The sequence below is a fragment of the Panthera onca genome, chromosome A2, assembly GCF_046562875.1.
Source record: "Panthera onca isolate mPanOnc1 chromosome A2, mPanOnc1 haplotype 2, whole genome shotgun sequence".
Classification (NCBI taxonomy): Eukaryota; Metazoa; Chordata; class Mammalia; order Carnivora; family Felidae; genus Panthera; species Panthera onca.
In genome coordinates, this window is record NC_138340.1 from 82,178,441 (window position 1) to 82,190,489 (window position 12,049).

Consider the following 12,049-nt stretch of genomic DNA (forward strand, 5'->3'; position numbering starts at 1 on the left):
TTGACAGCGTGTGTTAGCTGTGTTGTCTAATTAGATTGCAAGCCTTTGAGGCGGGACTCAAATTTGACCACTCTAGTGCTAATGATTAATGCTTGAAGTGTTTACTTAACTTTACCCTGCTGGTTTAGTCAAATAGTCATTTTTTACTGGTTTAGTCAGATAGTCATTTTCTTATCCAATGGAATGTACAGTGATGGAAATTCCTGTCACTTGGGTGAATGTTGGATTCCTTACATACCATTCATATGAAATACGTGAATCTGAGATTATATATACAAACAAAATTTAAAATAGCCTAAGAAAATGGAGATTTTTCAGTAGTATGCAGTAGTAACCTTGACTTTGAAGTACATGAAAAATTTAGGAAAAATTTTGAATTGAACTAAACTGAAACCTAGTAATGATAAAGGGGAAGAATGAGATAGTTTTAGAAATGAATCTTAGTGACCTCTGAGATGACCATGGGAAAATGTACTTAATTATAGAATGAAGGTAAATAATAATGTAATTACTGCTTTACAGGGTTGTGAAGATTAAATCAGGTAAAGTATGGTGGAAGTGCCAACCATGGTGTCTGGCCCACAGATTAAGTGGATATGAATCTTTTTTGTAAACATGTATGAAAGATTAACTCTTGCGATTGAAAAACAACAAAATTATCTCCTCCCTAGGTAAAATATAGATAATTAAGTGAATAAAACATGATTCATTTTGGAAATAGTGCCTGTCCCATTGTAAGCACCAAGTAAGTGTTAGCTTTTGTTATTATCCAGTGGAAACAATTTGCCCTGCTAGTCTATGATCAGGGAGAGGTGATGTCCTGGAGCAACAACAGAATCTGTTGGTGGGGACAGTGTGCTGGTATTTACTACTGTGTGCCCTTTGTGCCCTGTTTTCCTTTCAGCCTTTCTTCTCTCTGTATTATTTTCTCCTGATAATGTTACAAAGTATGGCACACACAGGCATTGATTGTTTAATGACAGTGTTTGACATCTAAAATAGATCCTAACTCTTAACTCTGCACCAGTCTCATTTCCTCCAAGTTTTCATCAAAAACTGCATGAGATTGAGTATGACTAGATTATGTACATAATTATATACATGCTAAAAAATCTTTATTAGTGCATAAATCTTGTAAATGTTTTTCATTGACAAAATAGGATTATTTGCTTTATGAGAAATAGTTTAAAGGAATAAGCTGATTTAGCTTATCCTTTTATGTTTAACATCTACCACCTACTTTTTCTGAGCATACTTATATGTTTCAGCCATTTTTATGTTGTGAAAAGTTGTAAGAACAGAGGTGTTACGATTATAGTATTTTTGAGAGTGATATTTATCATTATAGCACATAAAAGAAGCTTGCTGGTGAGCAAGGGGAATGAGGGTTAAAAGAAGCCAATATCCAAGATTATTACTAGTATACCAAAGGTCACAGGTAGGTAATTCATGTCAGGAAGAGTGAAAATATTGCCATGCAAAACAAGCAAAGTCATTCCCCTAAGACCCAGAGGTTGAAAATAGCTAATTACTACTTTTTTTCTATGTATGGTAATGAGTTATATATAAATATTAATTCCCATATTAGATACAAAATCAGATCCAATTTTTCTGGACAGCCCTTATTTTTTCTTTTGTTAACACTAATATACTAACTCTAGTGGCAGAAATTAATGCCAGTAGATTTGTGATTTTTTAAAGTTTTTGTTTAATTAGTTATTAACAATACATGCTGTTTTCGTATCTGTTTCGGTGTGTGTTTATTTCTGTATTTAAGTGAGGGTCTCTTTCCTCTCTGGCAGTGTGTGTGTGTGTGTGTGTGTGTGTGTCCGTCCACCTCTCTCTGATTGAATCTTTCTTTGGCTCTCGTTGCGTGTGTGTGTCTGTGGTGCTCTGTGTATGTGTGTGTGTCTGGGGTCCACTATGTTCATGGATCTATGGATCTGTGGAGGGAAGGTCCCTTATCAATCCTATTCTTTTATACTTTTTGAGGGTTCAAATTGACAACCCTTTTTGTTATGGGTACGTATCACGATCCTTTAAAAAAAAAGCATACACGATCCTCTAAAAAAAAGCATAGGTCTGATTTGAAGAATCATAGGATTTAGAGAAATGTTGCTTTAAATACTTTTAGTGTAAGAGAAGAACATTGATAATCAAAATGGTCTAATTTCCTTAAAGTATTTAAAGATTGTCTACCTATATGTCTACTGCATTTCACGTGTCTTTCTAACAAAGGAAATGAGTGACAGATTATATAAAACCTTAAAAATCTATCTAGTGAATGTAAAAATACGTCTAGTGAATGTTAGTGCCTCAGTTTGTAAAGAATGCATGTTACCTGTGTCCATCAGAGGTCCCCAACACTACCCCCAGGTTTGATGATTTGCTGAGAGGACTTGTAGGACTCAGCATATAGATGTATTCATGGCTATGATTTACCGTAGTGGAGGATACAAAGTAAAATCAGTAGAGAGAAAAGGCACATGGGGTAATTAATATCTGGAGGAAATCAGGCACAAGCTTCCAAGAGTCCTCTCCAAGCGGAATCACAGAGGATGCGCTTAATTCTTTGAACAATGAATTGTGACAAACACATGTGAAATGTTGTTTATCAGAAAACTCAAGACTCGATGCTGAAGGTTTCTATTGGGGGTTGGTTACATAGGCATCTTTTGTCTAGCATGTACAATTCCAGGCTCCCAAAAGGAAAAAGGTGTCAACATAAACCATATTGTTTGCACGGAAAGTTTAGATACAGTGAGCCACTCTTACCAAGGAATTGTGGGGACATTCCCAAAGTACCAGTTTCTCAGATACCAGCCCAGGGCCACCCCTGTAAGCAGGCCTTTCTAAGACCAGCAGTCTCAGCCATGTTATGTTAACTCTCTTCTGCATACTGTGCTCGCTTTAGTGTTTAATTACAGAGTACTTTGTCTTGGGAATTTAATTCCTTGTTGCTCATTATAAGACTCTCTTAACTGATTTCTTATTATTTTGCATTTTTCAGTTTCTGACCATTTAATACTGTTACTACTTTCATTCATCCTTGTGAATACAAAATAGACTGTTGTGCCTAATTCATTTCAAAGTAACATGTGATTCTAATGGCTGGATATTTTCTATTTTACTTTTTAAACATGTGTTAGGTATAAATATAATAGGATATGAAGCTTATATTTTCATTGAAATGAAATTCTTTATTTTGGCAGCCCATTTAATTTGTGCAACTTTATATATATTTTCCATTTAGTTACTGTACTTAGGCCTTTTAAACTTTAAGTTCTGTTTTTGGAGCTCGCTGCAGCAGCACATAGTACTAAGTTCTGTTTTTTTTTTTGTTTTTTTTTTTTTTTAAGTGGGTTCCACACGCAATGTGGAGCCCAACTCAGGGCTTGAAGTCAGGACCCTGAGATCAAGAAGTGAGCTGAGAGCAGGAGTCAAACACTTACTGACTGAAACCACGCAGACGCCCCTTAAGTTATAATTTTTTAATTCACTGCTTTTTTCTTTGACGCATTTGGATTTTGCTTATGTATATATACCTATTTTATCTTTTCATGCTGATTAACTCCCTGTTTAAATTTTTTTCATTATTAATTTTGTTCTTAAAATATTAACTTAAATCTAATGTTTTGATCATTCCTAGGTAGCAAGTATGAGTTTATTAGTATATTCATTTATTTACGTGTAGACATTAGAGAATTAACACTTTGCATTTTATGACTCTACAAACCTATGTAATCAGTAATGTTGAAAGATTTTTATTTTTGCTTTACATAATTATACCAATTTGGTCTTCGTTGTATATTTATAAATTTTTAGAAGTAATGAATTTTTACAAGTTAACATTAAATTTCCCTTTTTTAGAATTGCTATTAACTTAAGAGAATTTTTATGTTCGTTGTTTCCAAGATTAGGATTTAGTGGTATTTATATTGTGGAAAACTTTGGCTGAAGGAGGGACAAGGAAAAAACCCACAGACCTCAGTTAGTTTATTGGTGAGAGAAATCTCTTCATTTATGGATTTATTAAATGTTCATCCGTAGCAATGTATTAAATGTCATGAGGAATACAATGCCTGGCTGGGGGGGGAAAGTATCACTTAACTCTTTCTTATAATTCATATAAAAGTTACTTGTTTCACTCATATAGTATGTGGAAGGACGTGATATACAGGTATCCTATGAGTGAAAAAAATATATGAATTTATTTTTTTTTAATTTTTATTTTTTTTATTTTTTTATTTATTTTTATTTATTTTTTTTACGTTTATTTATTTTTGAGACAGAGAGAGACAGAGCATGAACGGGGGAGGGTCAGAGAGAGAGAGGGAGACACAGAACCCGAAACAGGCTCCAGGCTCCGAGCGGTCAGCACAGAGCCGGATGCGGGGCTCGAACTCATGGACCGCAAGATCGTGACCTGAGCCGAAGTCGGCCACTCAACCGACTGAGCCACCCAGGCGCCCCTATATGAATTTATTTATTTTAAAGTTTTTATTTATTTTGAGGGAGAGAGAGAACTGAGGAGGGGCAGAGAGAGAGAATCCCAAGCAGGCTCCACACTGTCAGTGCAGAGCCTGATGTGGGTCTTGAACTCATGAGCCGTAAAGATCATGACCTGAACTGACACCAAGAGTGAGGCAGAAAGAGCCAGGAACCTGAGCCACCCAAGTGCCCCTATATGAATTTAGAATGAAGTGATTCCAGTTCCAACTAGAGAGGGAAAGCAAAATGAAGAAAATGACATGAGTTGTCTTTAAAGAATGGTAAGAAAGAAGTCAGATGTGCTGGGTAGGACAAGGGTATTTTCGGAAGAGGAGATGTCTTTGCAAGTAGTAGAAAGATAACACAGGCTGTTTTATAAGAAATTGTAAGTAGTACACATTGACTAGAGAATGAAGTACTTGAGAGCATTGTCTGTTTTTTTTTTGTTTTTTGTTTTTTATTTTGAGACATAGTACATGCTTGCGAGCAAGCCGGGAAGGGGCAGAGAGACAAGGAGAGAGAAAATCCCAAGCAGGCTTCACGCACAGAGCCCAAGACGGGGCTTGATCTTACCAACTGTGAGAGAGATCATGAGCTGAGCTAGAACCAAGAGTCGTACACTTAACCAACTGAGCTGTCCAGTTGTCCTGAGAGCATTTTCTTTGGATTCCATATTGAGGAGGTTGTATTTTATTTGGTAGGCATTGAGAACCCTTCAAAGCAGTTTACTTAAAGGATAAATATGATCCAACAATATATAAAATTTATAGAAAGGTTAATATGACTCCAGCATTCAGGATGAAAGACAGTCATGAGGCTTTTAAACTAAAAATTAGCAAGGAAGTAATGTCAAGCAAAAAATCAAGGATGAACTGGATAATTCTGTTAAAGCTTGGAGAGATCAGGAAGAATGAATTGAGAGAATATCATTGGATTTAGTATTTGAACATTCTGGGAAAGTAAATTTGAGTAGACTGAAGGAGACTTAGAATTTAAGGGATAAGAATAAGGTAATAAATGGAAGGACCTCAGCATGGATGGTTGCTTTGAGAAGTTTGATCAAAAGAAGAGGATAGGGAACTATTTTTGTAAGGGTTTTTGGAGTTGGTGGGAAGGACTTATTTTTTAAAAGTAGGCAGGACATCTCGCTCACTGGAGACAGAAAGGAATAAAAGCTATATGTGCATATGGAAAAATTTAGGTAAGGAAACAGATTGGGAAGGTTTAATTTATAACAGGTTATCTATAAAAGTGAAATAACAGGTAGAAACAGTGAATGCTTTTTCTTCTTAACTCTTACCATATGGCTTTCTCATACTATCTTAGGAAGCATAGTATGTTTTTTAAGTTTGTTTATTTTTGAGAGAAAGAAAAGAGCACAAATGAGGGAGGGGCAGAGAGAGAGGGCTCAGTGTAGAGCCTGCCACGGGGTCAATCTCAGGACTGTGAGATCATGACCTAAGCATATATAAAGAGTCTGGCACTTAACCTATTGGGCCACCCAGATGCCCCAGCATAATACTTTCTTGTGAAGATGTTTGCTTTCTCCTATTTTTCTTGCTGTATAGAAATAAATATATTGTGATAAAATTACACATTTATATGTACACTTAGTCTATAGCTGTATAGCCTCTGTGCATTACTCTTGTATTTTTTGGAGTTCTAAATTTCTAGACCCAGAATCTACCTGACTTTAGTTACAGAAGCTTATTAATGTATATGGTTATAATCCCTAAATGTTTTACTTTTTTATTCATCTCTTTACTAGTACATGGGTATCATTTATGCTTAGGACATGTGAAATTATTCTAATTTTGTCATCTCCTTTATGCTGCCTTATTGGGTCTTCATTGGGGACTTTGCAAAATCTAGTGGACCTCTAAAATAGTCCATTTTATTTTTTTTTTTAATTTTTTTTTTTTAACGTTTTATTTTTGAGACAGGGAGAGACAGAGCAAGAACAGGGGAGGGTAAGAGAGAGGGAGACACAGAATCTGAAACAGGCTCCAGGCTCGGAGCTGTCAGCACAGAGCCCGATGCGGGGCTCGAACTCTCGGACCGAGAGATCATGACCTGAGCCGAAATCGGCCGCTTAACCGACTGAGCCACCCAGGCGTCCCTAAAGTAGTCCATTTTAGATGCAAGAATAGTTTAGTAAGGAGGAAATATGGTAAACAGCTAAGGAATTGCTGTGTTTGTTGCTGCTCATACAATGCAAGTAGTTCTCTCCCTTTGTGATTTATAAGTCTTTTGACTACATGCAATTTTTAAATAACTTAGATGCATTAAAATGATGATATGTGTCAGTGGGAAACATCTGACTGATCTCTGTTCAACTTCCCATTTCTGATTTTTTACATTTAAATTTGAAGATTATGCTTTCTAAAATATTCATTCATTACTTCAGTAAACACTGATTGAACGTCTGCTGCATGTCAGAATGGTACCATGCGCGATAGGTACAAATTTGTCGTAGGCCTTCGTGTGTGTGTGTGTGTGTGTGTGTGTGTGTGTGTGTGTGTGTGTGTAGAGAGGGAAGGAGATTGACTAAATTATGTTTATCAATATTGTGTAAAACAAGTCCCAGATACAAACTCAAATCTGAGTAAACTTTGCTTATTTATTGTACAATAGTTCCTTAAGCATGATTTTTAAGTAACTAAAATATGGAGTGAAAAAAATTTTTTTCTCAACAGGTGGGAAGGAGAAACCAAAAACAAATGCAGAAGACTTACAAATTAAAAAAGTAAAGAAGAAAAAGAAAAAGAAACACAAAGAGAATGAAAAACGGAAGCGTCCAAAAATGTATAGCAAATCTATTCAAACCATCTGCTCAGGATTGCTATCTGATGTTGAAGATCAAGAAGCCAAAGGCATCCTAAATGATAATGTAAAGGATTACAGTGGAAAGAATTTGGATACCAAGAACTATGATTCCAAAATTCCAGAGAACAGTGAGTTTCCATTTGTCTCATTAAAGGAGCCACGGGTTCAGAATAACCTCAAAAGGTTGGACACATTGGAGTTCAAACAGCTCATTCATATTGAGCACCAGCCTAATGGAGGCGCATCTGTTATCCACGCCTACAGTAATGAACTCTCCCACCTGTCTCCTGTGGAGATGGAGAGGTTTGCAGAAGAGTTTGTGGGTCTAGTGTTCAGTGAAAATGAAAACTCTGCAGCTTTCTATGTAATGGGTATTGTTCATGGGGCAGCTACTTATTTACCTGACTTTTTAGACTACTTTTCATTTAATTTTCCCAATTCACCAGTGAAAATGGAGATATTAGGAAAGAAGGATATAGAGACAACGACTATGTCCAATTTTCATGCTCAGGTAAGAGGTTTTTAGGTTTTGGGTTTTTTTTAACTTTTAGTTACATGTTTTAGACAAGTTTCTGTTTTTTATTTTGCTGTGGGTTTGAAATAAAAAGGTAAGACTATAATGACAATTTTGGGAATATTAAGAATAAATTACTGTCCTGATGTGAACATAAGAGTTTAAATTTCAGATTCTGGGGTGCCTGGGCGACTTAGTTGAGTGTCTCACTCTTGATTTCATCATTGGTCATGATCCCAGGGTTGGGGGATTGAGTCCTGCGTCAGACTCTGTGCTGAGCATGGAGCCTGCTTAAGATTCTGTCTCTCTCCCTCTGCCTCTCCTCCCCTTCCATGCTCTCTCTCTCTCAAAAAAAAAAAAAATATAATATAAAAAAATAAATTTCAGATTCTACTTAATCTCTTTTTTTCTTAGAGATAATGAAATAAGATTCTGTTGTCCTTTTTTGCAAGGATTTATCTTGGAAATGAAAGAAATGTGATGGATGTAGCCATGTATTTTCCAGCCCTTACAGCAGTACTCTTACCTAAAGATCACTTAAAATTATCTTGTTTTCTATCTTAAAAGTGCTTACCAGTGGATCCATCATATAGTAGGTGCTGAGTAAATGTTGGCTGTTAAATATATTTTAGTACAAAGGAATCAGTTAATTCTGCAATTAAGTGAGAAGGTTAGTGTATCAGTGCATTTATTGAGCTAATTTCCTTTTCCTGCCCTTCTCTATGGTATAGAATGTACATTATTTTAGAAAGCAGAGGCAAAATCAAATCCACTGGCTCTTGAAAGTGAATGTGGGCTCATCTAAAAGGTCATTGCCAGGGTGCCTGGGTGGCTCAATTAGGTGAGCATCTGACTCTTGATTTCGGCTCAGGTCATGATCTCATGGTTCGTGGGATCAAGCCCCACATTGGGCTCTATGCTGACAGTGAGGAGCCTGCTTGGGATTCTCTCACCTTCCCTCTCTCTCTCCCCTCCCCTGCTCTCTCTCTCTCCCCTCCCCTGCTGTCTCTCTCTCCCCTCCCCTGCTGTCTCTCTCTCTCTCTCAATAAATAAATAAACAAACAAACAAACATTAAAAAAATAATAAAAGGCCATTGCAATTTGCACCCACTCTCAGATCAGGGACTGCTTGCTTAGGCCAGGAGATCAGCCAATTTTTCAAATTTATGGGTGCTAAAGTTCCCAGTTTTCTAAGTAATAATTGACATTATGCTAGTTTGGAAAGAAGGAAAAAAGTGAAAAAAGTCCCAAAGAGATCTTAGTGATCATGTATTGCAACCTTTCTCACCTTACAGATAAGCAAACAAACATAGATAGGAGTAATTTACTATTTTAAGTTTGGTAGCAGTGTCAGGAGTAGAACACAATCTCCTCAATCTTCATCCAGAACTGTTTTACTTATTCTATTTCTTTTTGTGATATGTGTTTAAGTTACAGTCTTTTACCTTAAATGATAGTCTGGATGTCCAGTCATATCCACATGTCCAAGCCCCCTTCCCCCACTGTATGTTTGGTATATATTCTGTAATATACTATTGTCTGGAAAATACAGTAGTACTTAAAGTTTTAATGTGCCTGTGGGAAGATACTCCTTAATGTAACATGTTTGAGAATCAGAATGTAAATATTCTTTTAGAGCTGAAGGGGAGCTATAGAGCATCTATTATTAGCACTGTCATTTTATAGAATTCTAGAATGGTTAGTAACTTGTCTGAGATTACACCTCTGTCTCGTGGTGGAACTAGTGATAGTATCGATTAGTATCTAGTAATAGTATCTACTATTTAGTCAATAAATAGTTCTGTGCCAAGAACTGCTCTAAACACAAATGTAATAACTCATTTAAGCCTTATTACAATCTAATTTTAGAAATAGGGAGAGAAGAAATAACTTGTCCATAGTCCTTTGGTACTAGATCATTCATTTGTCATTTATTATACGTCTAAGTGCTAGGTTTTATGCTCGGCCTCTTGACTTCCAATCCCACTTATTTTCATTATATCACAAACTTTCTTGCTGCCATGCTATGCAAGTTTATTTCAGTAATCTTTCAAATGTCATAATACATTTGCTTTTCAAATAGCTCCCAATACATTTTCTTTCAAATTAGGAATTTTTTATTAAACAAGAATTTTCATGTTACTGTGTAATAAGTGCTTTTGTTATGAATTAAAATGAGATACTGGGACTCATTAATTGTTCCACTGTGTGGCCAGGTTGTGGGTTGCGGGTCCTTGAAGAGCCACCTACCATTCATTTCCTATCCAGGGTTTTGGTATAATACATGTTACATAGAGGAAACGCTAGGCAGATGCTAGAGTTCTTGGTTACCAGCTGTGGCTCTCGCCCCTATATGATCTGTCAGCTGCAAGGACAGGTTTTACCTCTTTAGCTTTATAGTTACTAGCAGGAAGCTGCCTATGCAAGGTCCATGTTTCACTGCCCCAAGATGCTCCAAATTGAGTCATTCCTGTGGTGTGGGGAAGAATATCCAGCAAAGAGCTACTTTGAACTACTCATTTGGTATTTCTTGTTTTTTTAAGAACGAGGTATCTGAGGAGCGCCTGGGTGGCCCAGTTTTGGTTAAATGTCTGACTTCAGCTCAGGTTATGATTTCATGGTCCGTGGTTTGAACCCTGCATCAGGCTCTGTGCTGACAGCTTGGAGCCTGGACCCTGCTTCATATTCTGTGTCTTCCTCTCTCTCTGCCCCTCCCAGGCTCATGCTCTGTCTCTCTCTCTCACTCAAAAATAAATAAAAACATTATTAAAAACAACAAAATGAGGAAACCAAGGAAGAAGTTGTTTGCTGCCGACTGGGGCAGGTAGCCTTGTGTTTGTTCTTAGGCGCTAGCTATCTGAAACTGAATGGAATCCAAAAGAGAGCAAATAGGAGAGAAATGAGTATACTTTTTGTAGCTTATTTTTATTTCTGGTTTCTTGATTCTTCCCAGTAAACCCCCATCTCTTAACCTAATTTGTGGTATCCCTCCAGGAAATTATTTAACCATTTGTATAGGTTTTTATTTGGGAAAATGCTTTATGAATTACAGAGACTAAGTTATAAACATGTATTTAGAGCTAAACCAGTTTATAACTTGAGCCTTTTCTTGTCCTGAATGTGAGAACCTCTCTTCAAAATTTAATTTGTAGTAATATCTTATAGTCATTGTAGTGAGTTGTGACTGGGTTAGTGTGAATAGCTGCTTGAACTCTGATGTGGGGTGGATGGAAAGAGAAGGGGTCTAGTCAGGGTCTTGCCATTGACCCACTGTGACACTAGCCTGCTACTTCAGCTCTTTGTCTCAGATTTCTCACCTACAAAATAAGGATAATATTATTTAATTCACAAGGCTGTTGTTAGCAGTATTTCATAGACTACTAACAGGTTATACAAAGAGAGTTGTTATAGTGACTTAGTGCGATATTAAAATTTTCCATTTTGTTGAATAGGTGACAACTGACTTCTGGGTGAGGATTCTTAAAAGTGTGTTAATTTATGGTAGGGAGTTCAGCAAGTACTGAAGGTCAAAAATTACCACAAATGCTTTATATACAAATAAGGAGTTCACTGAATTATGATATATGCACACAATGGGATATTATTGAACCATAAAAAGGAATGAAATACAGATACTGTTACATAGTGTGGGTGAACCTTTAAAACATCATGTTGAGTGAAAGAAGCCAGTCACAAAAGGTCACATATTGTATGACTTCACTTACATGAAATACCCAGAATAGGTAAATCTATAGAAACAGCAGATTGGTAGCTGCCAAGACCTGGGGGAAAGGGAAAATTGGGAGTAACTGCTTAATGGACATGAGGTTTTCTTCCTTCCTCCCTCTCTCTCTCTTTCTCTTTCTCTCTCTCTCTTTCTCTCTCTTTCTTTCTTGCCTTTCCTTTATTGAGATTTTCAAAACTTTTTTTCTTAACTTTAATTTTTTTTTTTTTTTTTTTTTTTTTTTTAAGTAATCTCTGTGCCCAGTATGGGGCTTGAACTCACAACTCCAAGATCAAGAGTCACATGTTCCACTGACTGAACCAGCCAGGCACCCCTTTTATTGAGAATTTTAATTGCAATAATTGAGGTAGAACATTATGTTAGTTTTAGTGTATAACTTAATGATTCAATATCTGTATATATTGCAAAATGATGACCACAATAAATTAACAACCATCACACATAGTTGCAGATTTTTTTCTTGTGATGAGTGC

The 12,049-nt window shown here is 36.4% G+C and overlaps 1 protein-coding gene across 3 annotated transcripts in view; it reads left to right on the top strand.

The window, feature by feature from the left end:
- The window catches only part of RSBN1L (round spermatid basic protein 1 like), a 68,692-nt gene that overhangs the window by 34,083 nt on the left and 22,560 nt on the right, over positions 1-12,049 (top strand). For 2 of the 3 annotated variants that reach the window (XM_060632313.3, XM_060632315.3), the window contains exon 3: positions 7,188-7,828. In XM_060632313.3, coding sequence (XP_060488296.2) covers positions 7,188-7,828 — 641 coding nt within the window. The remainder of the gene's footprint in view (positions 1-7,187; positions 7,829-12,049) is intronic. The other variant, XM_060632314.3, reaches the window with a different exon arrangement.